This window comes from Schistocerca americana, chromosome 1, assembly GCF_021461395.2.
Source record: "Schistocerca americana isolate TAMUIC-IGC-003095 chromosome 1, iqSchAmer2.1, whole genome shotgun sequence".
Taxonomy (NCBI): domain Eukaryota; kingdom Metazoa; phylum Arthropoda; class Insecta; order Orthoptera; family Acrididae; genus Schistocerca; species Schistocerca americana.
Window position 1 is genome coordinate 419,680,303 of NC_060119.1, and position 19,975 is coordinate 419,700,277.

The window sequence follows — 19,975 nt, forward strand, 5'->3', positions numbered from 1 at the left end:
AGATTTATGAAAATATAATTTTGCAGAAAATCAGGAACAAGATAGAACCATAATTAACAGAATAACAACAAGGATTTTGACATGTAACTCAACTATAGAAGCTATATTTACAGCTAGATAGGTAGAAGAAAAAAATCTGAATTTGGGAAGGATGTCATAGGTATAAAAAAATGCTTACGATGCTGTTAGGAGGCAAGACATATGACAAGGTGTGAATAGACTGGAATTGTCAAAAGGAATGCAACTCAGAAACATGTACAACAAATGCCTGAATTGCATTATAATAGATGGCAAAAAGACGGACTGGTTTGGAACAGACTGAAGATTGCAACAAGGAGGTGTGCTGCACTGTAACCAGTGCTCTTCAGTATGAGGAAAGTTCATCAAGGGTTATCACCACACAGTGTGGTTATATGGGGAGACAAAAAGCAGGAATTGGATGAACATTTAAATACCTGGTACAGAATAATTGAAGAAGCAGGCTTGGAAGTAAGCTGAAGAAAAAATGAGGTAATGAAAATTGGCAGAGAAAATGAAAAAACAAAGGATATAATTTTTAGTGGGAATATTATTAAATAATTAAATGCTTTCAAATGTCTAGGAAGCAAGTTACCCAAGAAAGGATAAACTGCAGGGAGGACAGAAACTTATTTATCAGGAATTGGAAAATACCTGCCCAAGTAAAGATCATGATATAGGTGGGGAAGGGAGGGGGAGGGAGGGAGGGGTGGAGAGGGATGAGGTGATGGATACACAGTTCTAAACTGCCCCCATTCTAGTTAAGATTGACTCCTGTGATAAAGGATGGATGGATTGGAAAGAAGTGTGTGAATTAATAATAAATAATGAAATTCTTTGGGATGATGATAGGCTGAGAGAACAAATTGGTGAAAAGTTCCCATCTTCAGAGTTTGGAAACATCAAAGTGGTCCATGTGATAGAGCAGGAACTCAATTCTCTTGAGTGTCATAGAGCATATTTAGCAACTGGGTACTGGATGTCTCAAGGGTCGACAAATTTGTGTCCATACATGCATTTTTCCAGTTTGGTGCTAGTTATTGCTTTGGATGGAACAAATATCAGTTGGGAATCTCATTTATGCTAGATGTACTGTATAGTTATATTTGTTTATATGTAGAGTAATACATACATTGTTTGTACACAGTTTGTTAGTGCTTTAAACTCATATCAAATGATGTTTGCATCCCTCCTTTTCTGCCTTTTCCCATTAACCTGGAATCAGCTGCTTTGAACTCTGTTACATTTTTTTAAAACTCTGTCCCTAGTTTGTGTATTCAATTTTTTTAAATTCTTTTTAAATTATGCATGAGTAGTCATTTGAGGTATTGGCACATTCTTATATTTTTGACAACAGTTGCTGATGATTTCAACACATGTTCTAGATTTTATAAGGCCAATCTGTCTTCCATTCGAAAATTCAAATAACACTGGAAGCCAAGTCAAATATCAGATTGCTGGCTGGGGCAAACAGGATTCATGTAAGTATATGAAAACATGACATATATAATTTCATTAATGGTTTTTGTTGTTTGTAAAGATGAAGAAAGAGAAAAAAAGAACTTCAGTATGTAAAATACATGGGAAAATGTACATATGTCAGATGAGCTGGACTGTGGGGCCATGAGGTGCAGAACACAGGCATCATACACATAAAGAATTACTGACAAAGTCAGCCATCACAGACCGTTAGATCCCTCGTGGTCATAGTATGATATATTATAGAACCAAGTTTTTAAAATAGGCCAACAAATTCTGGGACTCATTTTAAAATAATATTAAGAGATCTGATTGCAACAATTTCCAACTAAGTAAAGCTGAGACTTGGCCATGAGGATGCTCAAAGCATGTCAGCAGTCTGTGGGAAGATCTATTTGCATTACACAAACCGAAGAGCTGGGACTACACAACATAAAAACACCTCCACTTCAGCAGTGATGTGAGCTAGGTGGCAGTGGCACACAGACTAAAAACCATAGCTAGTATCACGTCAGCATGCTTCCCTCACCACCTTGGCAGTTGAGCTGTACACAGGCACAGCAGGCCAGTGATTAACAGTAGTGTGGAGCAGAGGGGGCATATAAGATGGCACCCAGTGGGAGACAAACAGTCATCAGTACCATCTGAAGATGGTAACAAGTTAATTTGCTGAAATATCGCATCATTTGGATGATGCCACATAGCTGAATATCTGAGAACATTTCAAAATTGTGAAGATCATAATTTTATTCATTGTTCCTCTCCTGTGTGTATGAACATCACATCACATTGGTGGCAGTATTGTAACAGAACACACAAAAAGAATGGAACATACTATTTTTAAATTATCAGTTGGAGTCAATTTAAACATAGCTATATGAAGAAAATGTTTATCTAATATAATTCAACTACAGAGGTATTGCTAGTAATTTTGAGTTCTATCTAATAATAGATTATTTATTAGAGAACATTCTCTAGTACTTAATATGGACAGGTATTCATGATTGTGGTGATAGTTTTTACAGAATGCTTAGTTGTGCAAGTTCTGACCACTGTTCATTTAAGCACTACGTAAAAAGAATCAGTTAACATTATTGCTACAGTTTTGCAAGCACACTTTTTACTTTAACTCAGCTCAAAACTGGTACTGACTAGCTACGTCACTTGCTTGTTTGCACAACATTCTCATTTAAATTAATGAGACATACTTTTATGAGGCAGAATTGCTGTCCAGTACTTAAATTCAGTAGATGCAGTTTCTTTACTTCTGATGGACACATACAAAAATACATACACTATACTAGCTTTGTAACTAATGGTTTCTTGCAGAGAAAGGAACAGGTTGGGGGAGGTTAAAAAGGAGGGGTGTGTCACTCAGATACCAGACTGAGAGGGACCTACCTGTTGTGGGGATAAGGAGAGACAGATTTTCCTTTTGATACTGTAGTCACTTTGTGTTACTCCAGCAAAAATCCAGAAAAAAATATGTTTACTAATGAATGGTTGGTTAACTGAAGTATCTGTTTTTAGTATTAATAACAGTAGTTGTTGCCGTATCTCTTACTTGTTAAGTAGGCATCTCTTATCTTCCTGTGTGAGTTGACAGGGTAGCTGATTTACATGAAGAAATAATGCCCAGTGGGGCTCTCCATCTGTTTCAATAACAAAACTCACAGAGACAATGAATAATAACAATGATTCTACATTACTGTCTTATTTTTTCTTTCAACGTTAACCAGACTTGCATGTTTGATCATTTGCATCACGCATGGAGTGGGAATATATATGTAGTGAGCATTCAGATACACGTAATAGAAATATGTCAGTAATGTACATTGACAATAAAGGTCAAGTGACAACATATAGTTTGTCTTTAAGCTCCCTATACATTTAAATGCTATTGTATCACTAGTGCAGACCAACCCCATTCAAATGTACAATTGATTTTGTACTTGGGTATCATGGGCAGCTCTGTAATTTACATTTGATATCTGGAGTAAACTTGGCGTAAAGATTCAAAGAGATAAACACAAGGGTATTTTCTTGTTTGTGATAAATGTTGCACTTTGTTTACAAATTTTGTCTCTATTTTAAGAAATAATGCTACTGGGTCATTGCAAAGTGGCTTCCTGGGACAGAAGTGTCGCAGAAAACATTAAATTTGGAGTTATTACATGCATAAATAAGCAATTTATCAAACACTTTACTTTCCAGCACATATGATTAATTTCATTCATCTAATAAAGTATTATCACAAATACTCATTCTCCATGTCACAGGCACTAGTAGACAATGTTTTTTTCTAAAAAAAAGTTTAAGGGTACTCTGACATTGAATATAATGCAGCGAAAGTTACTTATAACTGAAGCATAGGATGCCACACGTCTGCTTTTAGCCATGACGTCATCAACATGTCAAACTACAAAAAAAATCGTATTGGACCCTTCAGTTGACTTTATTATAGCAGGAGAACTAGTAAAATGGTTTGCTGGTTTTCTGCTCATCTCTCACCTCCAACTTAACTCACAAGTTCAACAAAAGACAGAACACACTGTTAAACTTCGCACAACTGACAAGAATGGAACAGCAAACACAAACAAATAAAGAACAACAAAACAAAGATGGCAAAGATGGCAATGACTTGCGAAGAATCATGGTAGCGGGACCGTAAAGACATCTATCGGTAGCTCAATGTTTGAGCATATGCATATCCGTTTAGCACTACCATCACCCACTATTAGCAGGCGAGAGCACTACATACTTGTCGAACTGCCTGCCAGCAATTCAGTTGTCGAGAACGGTTGCTGCAGCTTCAAAATGCTTGAAACAGTCAGTGACATTGCTTTTTCCACCACAACTGCACTGGTATTGCGATTACCAATGTGAAAAAAATGAAATAAAAAATTTACGTCCGTGAAATAAATCTTTGGCACTCTTACTTGTTCTCAACATCATAAAAAAAAAAAAAAAAAAAAAAAAAAAAAAAAAAAAAAAAAAAAAAAAATTTGTCGATGAAAAAGTTTAGGGGTACTCATCCCCCAGCGTTCCCCCATAAAAACAGCACTGCTAGTACTTCAGTTTCATGTTGTGACTTCTTTCAAATAAGCATAATGGTTTGGAAGTCTTTATAATATGGACATTGTGATTGAGGCTGCCATATATAAATCTTACCTGCAGTGAAAATTGCTTGAAATATATATACATTCAATGGATTGACTGACTGACACCACACTCCCACACTAACAAATTTATGTGGCACTAATCTCATAAATATACTGCCACACAGTTACATTAATTAGTCCTACAATTTTATGCCTTCATCATCACATAAAATACCCCCTAGTAATATGAAAACTATAATTAACCTTTATGGTACCAGCAATTAACTTTTCGTTCTATGAAAAAATTCTATTTGCTTCTTCAGCAACAACAATTATTCATCATTGCCGTTTCCATTAAATAAATGTGCGAAAACAAGGAAAATACAGGGTGTCCCATGGGGAATGGTCAGCATTTAGGGATATGATAGGAAAAATGATTTGAAGCAAAAAATTCTAGTAAACATGAGCTGTAAAATTGGATACCTTAAGAACTATGCACACTTTTTCATCTTCAATACTGTGAAACAAATATCTTTTAATGCAAGCTCTTTGCTTTCCATAATATGGGAAGAGGTAATATGGACTGAAAAGAAAAAAAAGAAATTGTCTAGTTAACATAGACTTTAAAATGCATACCCTAACATCTGTGAGCACATATTCAGTAGAAGAGGTATGCTTCACAGCAGTGAAGATGGGCAAGTGCTCATAGGTGTTAAGGTAGGCATTTTAGAGCCAATGTTTGCTAGAAATTTGTTTCTTGCTCCTTCACAGATATAATAAATAAATAAAAGACTACAATGTGCTTAAAAACTTGCAATTTTTAACAGTATGGTGTAGAGTGAGCAGGAGGCAGCATTTTTGTCAGTATGCACTAGCTGTGCAACACACAAACCAGTGACCCTAGGCATGTTTACTGATGCGTTGTTTACTGATGTTTTGACAGTGAGGCATAGTATGCCAGTACATGGTGGCTCAGAAAGAGAAGCTGGCTTACTATTGACATTACTGGACCAGTCCCATCGTCTCCTTTCCTGTGAACTAAACATCATACATCCTAACTTATTTTAATTACACTGTAAAATAATAACTAATGTGTTCAGGTAGATTTCAGTTTCTCCCCATGTCATAATTTTAGCACTTGTAGACAACAAACAACAGATTTGTTTACAGAGAAAAGTCTGGCCTCATATTTACACAGCTAGAAATAACATCAGTATACAAAAAAATATGTTACTACCATATGATCATAGCTTTTGACTAATTTTCTGACTTTCACATATAATTAGAGCTATTTTTATTGGTTATTACAGTGATTCCTTTCACAAACAGGGGCTGTCACCTTATAATTAGCTTGCTAACCTTTGCTATTTACGAAGATTTTGCCCACAACAGTACTATTATTTCTCATATCAGCAATTTAGCAGTATCATCACAAAAAATGCACACCACCATGATATAGATGAAAAAGAATATTAGTATCACATCACAAGAATTCCCCATCTAAATATTTCAAATTTAGACCCATTAGTGCAGAAAGTATTCAATAACTCTTATAACTTCTAGAACTTCTTTTAAAACCATGCATATTTTGCAGTCAAAACAGTTCTTTAGATAATACATGGAATGAGAAGGGAAATGGGAAGGAGAATGGGTAGGAGATGCAAGCATGTTAACAATAACTGCTGTAACATTTGTTGCATAGTAGAACCACTGAGTCATCAAAATGCACACAGAAAAGAATTGCTAGCTTTCAGACCCATCCTTTAACAAGCGCTAGCGCACGCGCGCGCGCGCCCACACACACACACACACACACACACACACACACACACACACGCACACACACACACACACACACACCTGTGCAGGTACATTGTCCCCACTGAACAAAAAATGGCAGGATTGCAATTTAGCAGTTGGAGGGTTTGGGGGATTGTGTCATATGGCACTGCCCTGGGGCAACTAAACTGAGTCCTTTGGCAGGGTTTAGGCCATCTATCATCATACCTGGAAATACAGGACATGTTACTCGCAATCCTTCCCACCCATCCTAAACTGGTACTCTGCCACCCACCCAACCAACACATCATCCTGGCCCATCCTTATGTTACTACCCTCTCCCAATCTATTCCCACAGGGGTTGTATCCCTGGGGAAGACACAAGAGCAATTTTTTTCCAATCCACCAACCCAGTATTTCTGTTGCAGTCCTGTCACAGCCTTACCCTACCCTGTCTGAGGTAGGGCAACCTGCGAAAGCAGCAATGTCATTTACACCTTGCTGCAACTTTGGCAGAGCATTTTATGTGGGCGTGACCACATGTCAGCTGCCCAACAGAATGGATGGCCACTGCCAGACTGTCAGCAAGGATAGAGTTGTTCACCCAGAGGCAGAAAAAGCTGCTGAGCACATGATTGAGGTCAATAGCTGCTTCACAACCCATCATATCTGGATGCTTCAATCCAGCACTAGATTTTCTCAACTATTAGGTTGGTGCATACGTTCGTAGTGTTTTCGTTTTTCATGTTGGTGTTTCATTTACTACAAGTTATTTATTTGTAGTTTTCTGTTGCTATTTGAGTTTAATATTGTCATTTTTTCATTTTTAATTAATGAGTGGAGCTGTGGACTCTGGAAAATGGAGTACCAAGTGGTTAAATTGGAATATTTCCAACCTATTCCACTGTTTGAATTTAATAGAGGGGTGACAGTAGTGAAGTCAGCAAGAAACATTACGCCATGTATAGGTATAATGCCATTGGACTGGGCATGGCAAGAAAATGATTTTCTCATTTTAAGAAGGATCATTTTGATATTAGAGATTCACCATGTTCAGGAAGACCTTCAGGGTTTGATGAAGATAGTTTAAACACATTGCTCCACAATGGTCCACATCAGTGTACTTGAGAATGGGCAAATGTAATGAACTGTGATCATTACACCATCATCTGACATTTGCCTGCAAAATGGTTTTCTCATTTTAAGAAGGATCATTTTGATATTAGAGACTCACCATGTTCAGGAAGACCTTCAGGGTTTGATGAAGATAGTTTAAACACATTGCTCCACAATGGCCCACATCAGTGTACTTGAGAATGGGCAAATGTAATGAACTGTGATCATTACACCATCATCCGACATTTGCCTGCAATGGGAAAGGTTCAAAAACTGGATGTGTGGTTGCTGGGTGCTCTAAACCAAAATCACAGAAATCAGTGAGTGACCATATGTACATCTCTGCTTACTTGTCATCAGTTGGCTAGTAGACAACACTGACCATTCCTGTCTTGTATTGTTACTGGTGACAAGAAATGGTCTCTTTATGCTAATGTAAGAAAAAGAAAGTAATAGCTGAGCCCAAACAAAGCAGCACTTCCCTATACAAAGACTTACGTCCCCCCACAAAAGGTGATGCTATGCATCTGGTGGAACAGCAAGGGTGGGGTGTACTATAAATTGCTTCCCCAATGTGTAACCATCACTGCTGGCATTTATTGTCAACAACTGAAACATGTTGTAGACAAAATCCAAGAACAATGACCAGGAATACAGCTACTCTATGATAATGCATACCAGCATTCTGCTGGACTGACATAAAACACTATACAGGAGTAGGCTTGGGAAGTCTTTCCACATCCACTTTTTTCACCTGATCTTGCACCCTCAGATTTCAACCTTTTCCATTCTCTATTGAACATCTGTCAAGTAACTTCCCCCAGTTGAAAATGCACTCCAAACATGGCTTGAATTCTTCACCTCAAAACCACATGATTTTTACAGTCATGAAATCGAAAAGTTACAACAGCATTGGCAGACTATTGTAAATAGTGAAGGAGATTATATTATTGATAATTAAAGTCTCTGTTATGCTTTACTGTTGTGTTTATTAAACTTACAGAAAAACACTACAAACTTATGCACTAACATACTAGATAGATGGGATTTATCCTTGCGACACATCCTTCACTTTCATGGTCTTGCTGATTCCTAGCTCCACTAACCCAGTGCACCACCATCCACACATTCTCATCTTCGACACTCTGAACCACAAGAAATCATCATCTTCAGTGCCAGTGTGTCACATTCTTATCCTGTGCAGTTGTTGCCTCTCTCTCCTGCATTCCCACCTCATCAGCACTATTATATCACTAATACACGCCACATGCCCAACCCATCTCAATAATGCTGACTTTACTATTTTCTGGTAGGTAACTCTTTATATGTAGTATAATGCCCATCATTATATCACCTTCTCTACCTCCCTCCCACACAACAGGCACCTGTTATTCAGTGAGTAACATCCTCTCAAAAGCATCCAGCATGATGTTGGTATCCCTTACTCTTAGTGGTCAGGTTTCGGCGACGTATGTGAGGACTGGTCTTATGTTTTGTAGATGAATGATTTGGATGGGTTAAAATGAGTTCTACTGGCTGTTACTAGCCATTGTTTTATTTTGCATGTGTCATTGTTGTAGGTTGGGTATGATCCCAGGTATTTAAACTCATCAACCTTCTCAAATTCTGAACATGATACGGATACTGGCTATGGCATGTTTCCTATGTGTGCTCTTCGGCAAGCCATATATTTAGACTTAGACTCATTGATCGACAGTCCTATGTACTTAGCGGCCTGTTCTGATGCAGTAAATGACTCCTTTGTTGTCTCGGAGGTCTTGCAACTATGTCTGTATCATAGGCATAGGACAATATTTATACTGAATTGTGGAAGATCATTTCCCTGGCATGGTGGTTAGCTTCTTTTATCACATGTTCCAGTGCTACATTAAGAAGAAGATATGCCAGGGAAATGATCTTCCACAATTCAGGATAAATATTGTCCTATGCCATGGACCTTGCCATTGGTGGGGAGGCTTGCGTGCCTCAGTGATTCAGATAGCCGTACCGTAGGTGCAACGCAATGGAGGGGTATCTGTGGAGAGGCCAGACAAACATGTAGTTCCTGAAGAGGGGCAGCAGCCTTTTCAGTAGTTGATGGGGCAACAGTCTGGATGATTTACTGATCTGACCTTGTAACACTGACCAAAACGGCCTTGCTGTGCTGGTACTGCGAACGGCTGAAAGCAAGGGGAAACTACAGCCATAATTTTTCCCAAGGGCATGCAGCTTTACTGTATGGTTAAATGATGATGGCATCCTCTTGAGTAAAATATTCCGGAGGTAAAATAGTCCCCCATTTGGATCTCCGGGTGGAGACTACTCAGGAGAACGTTGTTATCAGGAGAAAGAAAACTGGCGTTTTACAGGTCAGAGCGTGGAATGTCAGATCCCTTAATCGGGCAGGTAGGTTAGAACATTTAAAATGGATAGGTTAAAGTTAGATATAGTGGGAATTAGTGAAGTTCGGTGGCAGGAGGAACAAGACTTCTGGTCAGGTGAATACAGGGTTATAAATATAAAATCAAATAGGGGTAATGCAGGGGTAGGTTTAATAATGAATAAAAAAATAGGAATGCGGGTAAGCTACTACAAGCAGCGTAGAGAACGCATTATTGTGGCCAAGATAGATACGAAGCCCATACCTACCACAGTAGTAAAAGTTTATATGCCAACTAGCTCTGCAGATGATGAAGAAATTGATGAAATGTATGATGAGGTAAAAGAAATTATTCAGATAGTGAAGGGAGACGAAAATTTAATAGTCATGGGTGACTGGAATTCGGTAGTAGGAAAAGGAAGAGAAAGGAAACATAGGAGGTGAATATGGAATGGGGGTATGGAATGAAAGAGGAAGCTGCCTGGTAGAATTTTGCACAGAGCATAACTTAATCATAGCTAATACTTGGTTCAAGAATCTTGAAAGAAGGTTGTATACATGAAAGGAGCCCGGAGATACTGGAAGGTTTCAGATAGATTATATAATAGTAAGACAGAGATTTAGGAACCAGGTTTTAAACTGTAAGACATTTCCAGGGGCGGATGCGGACTCTGACCACAATCTATTGGTTATTAACTGTAGATTAAAACTGAACCAACTGCAAAAAGGTGGGAATTTAAGGAGATGGAACCTGGATAAACTGGCAGAACCAGAGGTTGTAGAGAGTTTCAGGGAGAGCATTAGGGAACGATTGATAAGAATGGGGGAAAGAAATACAGTAGAAGAAGAATGGGTAGCTTTGAGAGATGAAATAGTGAGGGCAGCAGAGGATCAAGTAGGTAAAAAGACGAGGGCTAATGGAAATCCTTGAGTAAGAGAAGAGATACTGAATTTAATTGATGGAAGGAGAAAATAAGGAATGTCTCAAAAATTAGATCGACAGGAAGTGCAAAATGGCTAAGCAGGGATAGGACAAATGTAAGGATGTAGAGGCATATATCACTAGGGGTAAGATAGATACTGCATACAGGAAAATTGAAGAGACCTTTGGAGAAAAGAGAACCACTTGTATGAATATCAAGAGCTCAGATGGAAACCTAGTTCCAAGCAAAGAAGGGAAAGCAGAAAGGTGGAAGGTTGTATATGAAGGGTCTATACAAGGGCAATGTTCTTGAGGACAATATTATGGAAATGGAAGAGGATGTAGATGAAGATGAAATAGGAGATATGATGCTGCATGAAGAGTTTGACAGAGCACTGAAAGAGCTAAGTCAAAACAAAGCTCCGAGAGTAGACAACATTCCATTAGAACTACTGATAGCCTTGGGAAAGCCAGCCCTGACAAAACTCTACCATCTGGTGAGCAAGATGTATGAGACAGGCGAAATTCCCTCAGACTTCAAGAAGAGTACAATAATTCCAATCCCAAAGAAAGCAGGTATTGACAGGTGTGAAAATTATGAACTATCAGTTTAATAAGCCACTGCTGCAAAATACTAACATGAATTCTTTACAGACAAATGGAAAAACTGGTAGATGCCAACCTCGGGGAAGATCAGTTTGTATTTCATAGAAATGTTGGAACACGTGAGGCGATACTGACCCTAGAACTTATCTTAGAAAATAGATTAAGGAAAGGCAAACCTACATTTCTTGCATTTGTAGACTTAGATAAAGCTTTTGACAATGTTGACTGGAATATTCTCTTTCAAATTCTGAAGGTGGCAGGGGTAAAATACAGGGAGCAAAAGGCTATTTACAATTTGTACAGAAACCAGATGGCAGTTATAAGAGTCAAGGGGCATGAAAGGGTAGCAGTGGTTGGAAAGGGGTTGGAAATGGAGTGAGACAGGGTTGTAGGCTATCCCCGATATTATTCAATCTGTATATTGAGCAAGCAGTAAAGAAATCAAAAGAAAAATTTGGAGTAGGAATTAAAATCCATGGAGAAGAAATAAAAACTTTGAAGTTCGCTGATGACATTGTAATTCTGTCAGAGACAGCAAAGGACCTCGATGAGCAGCTAAACGGAATGGACAGTGTCTTGAAAGGAGAATATAAGATGAACATCAACAAAAGCAAAATGAGGATAATGAAATGTAGTCAAATTCAGTCAGGTGATGCTGAGGGAATTAGATTAGGAAATGAGATGCTTAAAGTAGTAAATGAGGTTTGCTATTTGGGGAGCAAAATAACTGATGATGGTTGAAGTAGAGAATGTAAAATGTAGATTGGCAATGGCAAGGAAAGCGTTGCTGAAGAAGAGAAATTTGTTAACATCGAGTATAGATTTAAGTGTCAGGAAATCATTTCTGAAAGTATTTGTATGGAATGTAGCCATGTATGGAAGTGAAACGTGGATGATAAATAGTTTAGACAAGAAGAGAATAGAAGCTTTCAAAATGTGGTGCTACAGAAGAATGCTGAAGGTTAGATGTGTACATCACATACCTAATGAGGAGGTATTGAATAGAATTGGGAAGAAGAGAAATTTGTGACACAACTTGACTAGAAGAAGGGATCGCTTGGTAGGACATATTCTGAGGCATCAAGGGATCACCAATTTAGTATTTGAGTGCAGCGTGGAGGGTAAAAATCATAGAGGGAGACCAAGAGATGAATACACCAAGCAGATTCAGAAGGATGTAGGCTGCAGTAGGTACTGGGAGATGAAGAAGCTTGCACAGGGTAGAGTAGCATGGAGAGCTGCATCAAACCAGTCTCAGGACTGAAGACCACAACAACAACAACAACAACAACAACATGCCAATGCATCCCCTTGGCTTACACCAATGTGAATATCCAGTGCCTCCGACAATGCTTCTCAAACCCTGACTCTGCTTCTCTCATTGCTCATTGTCATCCTCACCATTTACTTCAACTCAAACCATGGAAACTCCAGGTAGAAATATCAACAATGTAGGAAAAGACAGATTGCTACTTACTGTAAAGAAGACACATTAAGTTGCAGACAAGCTCAACTAAAAGACACTTACATAGAGCTTTCAACCACAAGCTTCATCAGTAAAAGAGAGACACACCATGCACACATCACTGCCAACTCCAGCATTTCAGGGCAGAATGCAACTACCATGTGGGCTGCAAGCAGCAATCTGGAGGGGGCAAGAAGGGGAAGTGATAGTAGTGTATGGGTGGGAAGGGAGATGAATGCTGTCTGATGGAGCGTACAGGAACTAGAATGCCAACAGGTGCAGTGTCAGGAGATTGTGGGGCAGGGAGGTAGGGAAGAAAAAAGGAGCAAAAAAGGAGAGGAGTGGGGAAAGATGGGTGGATGCATTGGCAGAGGGTAGCAAATAAACAGCGTAGGAGATGAGAATGGGGAGGAGATGGTAGGGCAGTGGTCATGGAAACTTTTTTAAATACACTTTTTCAATTAAGTCTTGATGTGAAGCCGTATCAAATTCTTCAGCATATATAAAAAATTAAGAAAATAAAAAACCATGGCATCAGCCTAAGCATCTGGCCACCTCTGACTCACTTTATCCCAGAACTAAAGAAATTTCTTACTAGAAAACATTTTTTTGAATCCCATGATGGCAGCTGTAGATGCGTATTTAGCAGTCCTTACAGAGTTGCTATTGACTGATGAAATACTAGGCAAATCCAGTGGGGGCTGCATTGTAAAAAATACATTTCTGATGAAAGAAAAATGTACTGTTTCACTGACAATTAGGGAAATTTTCTTCTTATTCATGTAGCATAGGTAATTCCTGTATATGCTGTACACCTTCATGGAGCAATCACATCATACATACATAGGTGTTTTGAGATAACATTAAAGATTGAACTACAGCTTGTTGTTGGTCTATCATGTTGTCAATCCAGCCATTCCCCGATTTTCATGTTACCTTTGAAGGCAGCATGTACAGTACATTGGTCAAATGATGAATACAGGTCTACAATTATTCAAGTAGGCAGCACTGTACAACTCTAAATGCAATCCACCTGTACAGCATCTTGCTTTACCCACTACTATCATTGAGATACCGTGAACACTGGCTCTTCATCAGAAATACAGGCTGTTTCAACCCTGCACTCTATTCATAATTACGAATAATTGAAACACATGAGCTAAGTAATGATTCTGATTGCATTGAGGTATATGGCCACCAGTTTCCAAATGGTAGCTGTAATCAGTCTTCCCTAGAATACATGGTACAGTTCCTGGTGTGCATCTAATTCAATTTATCTTCATAAAAGTCCTATTCGCCATTCAAGGTAAATCCTTTATTAGTTATTCAACAAGATAAGGTATGATGACAGTTGACTTATATACCTGGAAACAGAATATTACGATTCTGTTCCTGATATGAGAAGGTTAACAACTCAAAAATATTATATCATAACATTGCATCAAGACTATCTTCTTATGTGGGAACTGGAAACCTGGAATTTTGCAAGTCCTTCAAGAGTGTTTTCTGGACATATCATTACACGTTATATTACTTGACTATCTTGAAGCCATCAGATTTTCCTACATAAAGTGACAGCTGTATGAATAAGATTTTGAAGGACATTGGCCAAATCTTACATGATACTAAGTTACATTTATGCCACAGTGTTGGAGGCACTATCCTAAAGATAATTTTGTGTACAGGAATTGTATACTGGAAGGCAGTATTTTGTGTCCCTTTATTTGTAACAGTTTATAATAGGACAATGTCTGCACTGCAAATACCAATTTATTATTTGTTATCTGTTGGTGGTATTCAATATTCACATCCTCACAACTATTAACCTTATTTTGAAGATGATAATCAATAGTTTGGAAGAATAGGCAGGCACAAAAAATTTTATGTTCTCTTAAAAGGAAACAGTGTAAAATAATAATTTTAACAATCTTTTCATCTGCCTAAATTATGATTGGAAGGCACCATTCTTAACTTTAAAAACTATATGACATTCCTAGACCTCACAGCTGATGAAATGTTGACTTTCTTTTGCACTAAATATGTCAAAAAATCTAAATCTACATTTCTACTAGGAAAGTGTGTAGCAAGGGTGCCCAATGTACATGACTTATTTTCACCCATCCCTGTTCTGTTTTCAGATGGTATGTGAGAAGAAAAATTGTCAGGGTCCAGCTGTATAAGCCTGAATTTCTCTGATTGTACTGTGGTAGCTATTGTGTGGGATACATACTGGAAGTATATTATAAGCAGCCACTGTTATGGATGAATTGCACTTCATTAGATTTTTTCTGGTAAATATAAGGCTGGTTTCTGCCTTCTCCATATTTAGATTTATTTAGGCACTCCACCTTAAACTCTGGGAGGTTACTTTTAGACACTTTAATCACATTTGTCTGTACTAAAGATCAGTTACACATCTTTGTGCCAGTCACTGATCATTCCTGCATTTTATAACTATTTCCTAATTGTGTGATCTGTCTGGACGTCACTGCACCAGTTGTAGGTAGCCTCAGATATTACCTATCAGGTGATTTATATATGAGGTTTGAATAAAAAGAAGCAAGACATTACTAAAGAACTATTTATTAGTGCGTGATGGTTTTTTGGATAGTGCCCTTAGCCTGTGGTGAGTCTGATAACAATCAATCAATTGAGCAGCAGTGGTTGAAAAGTGTATTTTAGACATGTTCTTGCACTCTGATGGAAAATATTATGTGTTATTTCTGGCAGAAGATAAAAGATCTGAAACTGGAAATGTGTTCACTTAATTTGGCTGTCTTCAAAATAAGATCTGTTTGAGTGACCTTTCATGTGCATTGTTCAAAGCAGATCACATGACATTTTGTGAGACTGCACAGGAGCTCCATCATTATTGTCTCCTAGTAGTTTGAAAGTTCCTATCTGAAGTTCACTTCTACCCACTGCCACTGAATGGATTGATTCAGAGGAAATTTGTCCTATCATAAGGACAGAGCTCAACACTGCAAAACAGTTGAACAATAGTATCTCATTGAAAAGAATTCCTTACTAACTAAAGCAGTATCAATTGTTCTGCATCAAATTATGTACATCATTAGCAAAAGTGGCCCTAGCACTTTCTGTGAGGTACACCGAAAGCTATTTTCAACTCTGACAATTTCTCCTCATTAAAAAGCTGTACTGTGTCCTGTGTGCTACAGAGGCTTCAGTACCATCACAGACTACAGCCTTTTTTTTTTTAAAAAAATTACTTAAATGATGGTGTGAAGCTGTATCAAAGGCTTTCCAAAGGTCAAGAAACATGGTATCAGCATAAACTTTGCTGTTTAGAACCTTCTGCATCTCATGAAAAAGCCAAGTTTCACACAATCATTGCTCGTGAAACTGTTTTGACTCCTAGCGAGGAGTTGTTCAGTCTGCTAAAACGCCATTGTATGTGAGCACAAAACATATTCCATAATTTTGCAACAAACTGACATCAGTGAAACAGGCATATTGTTTTGCATATCTTTCCTGTGATCTTTCTTAATTGGAGAATAGTTCTTCTAGATATTTAATATAAAATTGAATGAGTATCCCACCATGTCCCATAGCATTTCTTATAGTGAGAGACTTTAGTTGTTTTTCAGTTCCACCCTCACTTACTTCTGTATCTGTCATTTTTGCAAGGATTTGTTTAAAACATGTTAGAATTGGGTGATGTGTTCTTCATCAGTGAAGGAGCTCTGTAAGGCAAAAAGGCAGAATTTAGCCTTCATTTCATCATCTTCCATTTGTGTGCCATCATGTTGAATGAACACCTCTGTGTACAGCCGTGATTCTTTGAGTGATTTAATGTAAGAACAAAACATTTTTGAGGGGAAAGGAGGCAGGGGGCCCTCAAGTTGAGAAGTAATATCTTGCTTCTGAAATCAGTGGACACGTCTTTCCTGGATGCTCTTATGCTTGTTCTGAAAGAATTCAGATTTTATTTGTCAGTAAGAATTCAATTTCATTTGGATCTCACATGAAGCTCTCTATGCATTGCAGTAACCTATAAATATTGTTATTGAACCATGTGGTTCCCTCTCATTTCTATCTTTCGTGGCAGAATATAATCCTGATGTGGATTATAACACTTCTGAATTTGAGTCAGTATCCTCCACATTCTCCTCTCAAGAGCTAAATGTTTGTTACTGGCTATCCAAGCAATTTTTAATCGTTTTCTATCTCAGTTTTGTTTGTTATATGTACATGTATTAGGCCACAGCCTAAGGCATGCTTTGTACCTGATGTTCTGTCTGCTAATGTTGGAGACATCATCAGATGATATAAAGGCTCAGAAATTTCGAACTTAAACAAGCTCTGCAAGCTGAATTGTTTATACATGTCGATGCAATGGTCACATTGTGATGTCATCAATCACACTGACCTCACAACTCGACCATTGTCTGGATACCTATAAACAGTTCAGCTTGCTGAGCTCATTTAAGTTTGAAACTACTATCTGAGTCTTTATAGCCTCTGGTGATGTATCAATCATTAGGAGAGAAAACAACTGGCGTAGAACCATGCCTTAGTCCATTACCTAATTTCCATATAATAACAATTGCCATAGATGCAAATACCAGTCATAAAAGCTCGCAATGTAATCAAATTCTTGTGATATTTTCTAAGCAGAAATATCTTCCTAAATTTCAGAATTTTTAATGTGGACCACTCCATTCAGTTTAGTGAACAGTTCTTTTGGAGCCATTTCCTTGCGAACGAACCCTCTCTAGTATCAGTTAACTAAATGTGACTGTATTGTGTATGGATTGGTAATGCCTTTGTGCTTTAAGATTCTTAATACAGCCCACAATGAGTATATGAGATAGGCCATGGACACACACACACACACACACACACACACACACACACACACACAAAACTAGCTCCATATTGTGTCTCTACCTCTTGTCTCCCAGCAGAATTCAGTATTTACCACACACTGTCATCATCACTGATTTGACATAACAGTCAACAAGCCAGATGACAATTGTTTACAAGTTATGAAGTTTCTCAAGGAGTATGATGTGGCAAATATTAATATGCTGACACAGGGCTGGAATAAGCATCTTCATTGTTTGCCTGAAAGACTGAGGCTACTCCTCAAAATAGGAAGTTCAAAAAGTTGTTCGCTCCATCTGTGATAGGCACAAGGATGTTAAGCTTAGCTGCAACCTGAGCCCCTAGCTTGTCTCGTCATTGTGCAGTATAAACATGACACCAAACTGCATACACATCCATCACAATCGCCTATACTCAGCAGATATAACTAAGACACAACTGTCATACTCTACAAGAAAAGAGGCCTATGTACACAGAGGAAGAAAAACATAAACTAATCAAGTGTTCTGTCAGGGTACTGCAGCCAACAGTGCCATATGACTCCCTCGTTAGGAGAGAACCATTTATTTATCTTCTTATCAATTTATTCTACTTCTCATACTCTTTTAGGTTTAGCTAGTGTAAAATGAAGATGTCTGAGAAGACATTTTCTCTTCTCTACAAATGACAATAAAGATGTTCTGAGACAATTGTCTTGTATTATTTCAAGTAGCTGTTCCTTGGGAGGAGGAGTTCAGATGGCTGGCCTTTCAGGATATCTTCTTGAAACACCAGTGGTACATCTATTCATACTGGGTCTTTAAATCACAAGGTTCCACTACAGATCCCCCAAACAGCTGGTGAAACAGGGAACTAGATATAAACTAAAAAAAGTCCTCCTTATGTAGACCAACCTAATATAATTGAGGAATTTTACAGATTGTCTGTTATCAGCTGTTTTGCCTCAATAGTTGGATTTATAAATAAGCATATCAGTAAAATTTTCAATTGTGTACATGTCTTTTTATCATGCTTGAGCAACTGCAAGGTATCTTAGTCATGTGAGAGGAAAAATGATATACTTTAGAATGATATTTGTTAGAAATAGCACGAGGTAGTTACTCCAGGAACTAAAACTGATGAAAATAACTGAAAATATTCAGTTATTCTGCAGCTCTCCATGGGTGAGTGATCATAATCATGTAGCACAATTTTAACTAGAGCTTTGACATATTGAAGTTTGATTGAAATATATTGACTGGCAGCTGAAGAAAAACGTCATATGGTCTGTTGGCTGTGAAATACTATAATTATGGTATTAGGGGTGATTTAAAGCAAATAGTTGAATAATCTTGACAAAGGTTATAAACTGACTGAACATAATAAATATTTATACTGTTAATTCTGTCAATAGGAAAATTCAAATGGGGAAACTAAAATTATAAAGAGGTGGAATGGCTAGCTAGTACTTACCATCACGAGGTGAAATTCAAAATACTTGCCAAAATAAACAAGCAGAAAAAAAACTATATCTACACCTGAACCAGAATAACAAAGTGATTGACAGCTGAGTGTGGGAGAGGGGAGTACTATCAGTTTGCAGTTCCTCGAAAATGCAATAGGTCTCCCGTAGCAGCAGTAGCAACTGTGCAACTCTATACTGAGTGCATTCATACTTTCCCCTTTAACATGAAGTGTTGAATTTTATTTACAGGATCATAATAGTGTTATCACTTTTCTAAGCAATTTCACAACATTTCACACATAAAAAAACTACTTTGAGGAAAAAGCACGTAACAACATATTGCAGCCCCTATATCACAAACTGCAAGTATCATCATCAGCTGACAGGAAATCTGGCAGCTGAGGTAGCAGCAGAGCGATATGAAACTATGTGCAGGATAAAAGGTGTGCCCATTCTCATGCTCTAGTCAACTGCTGCCATGGTAGCTGTCCTGTAAACATGTATCTGCCACATACTTTGTTGTTATGATCCAGATGTAGGGAGGGAAGATGGACAGCCTGTGGAATGTTGGAAAGGAAGGGCTGGTCACTCACACCCTAGGTTGGTAGGGACCTAGTTATTGTGAGGATGAGGTGTGCTGGAGATGTAGGGGAAGGTGTCAGAGAGAGTTGGAGTTTAAAGGTAGTACATAGATGATAGAGGGACAGAATGAGAAATAAAGATGGACTGATGAGCAGTAGCCACAAGAAGCGGTATAAAAAGTGCAGTTAAGAACTAGGAAAAAAGAGGGGGAAAATGGGAGTGTTAAAAATAAAAA

At 38.0% G+C, this 19,975-nt stretch overlaps 1 protein-coding gene across 3 annotated transcripts in view; it reads left to right on the top strand.

Annotated features, from left to right (window-relative positions):
• The window catches only part of LOC124602326 (CLIP domain-containing serine protease B9-like), a 188,210-nt gene that overhangs the window by 159,413 nt on the left and 8,822 nt on the right, over positions 1–19,975 (top strand). For all 3 annotated transcript variants that reach the window (XM_047136314.1, XM_047136315.1, XM_047136316.1), the window contains exon 6: positions 1,404–1,499. In XM_047136314.1, the coding sequence (XP_046992270.1) occupies positions 1,404–1,499 (96 nt within the window). The remainder of the gene's footprint in view (positions 1–1,403; positions 1,500–19,975) is intronic.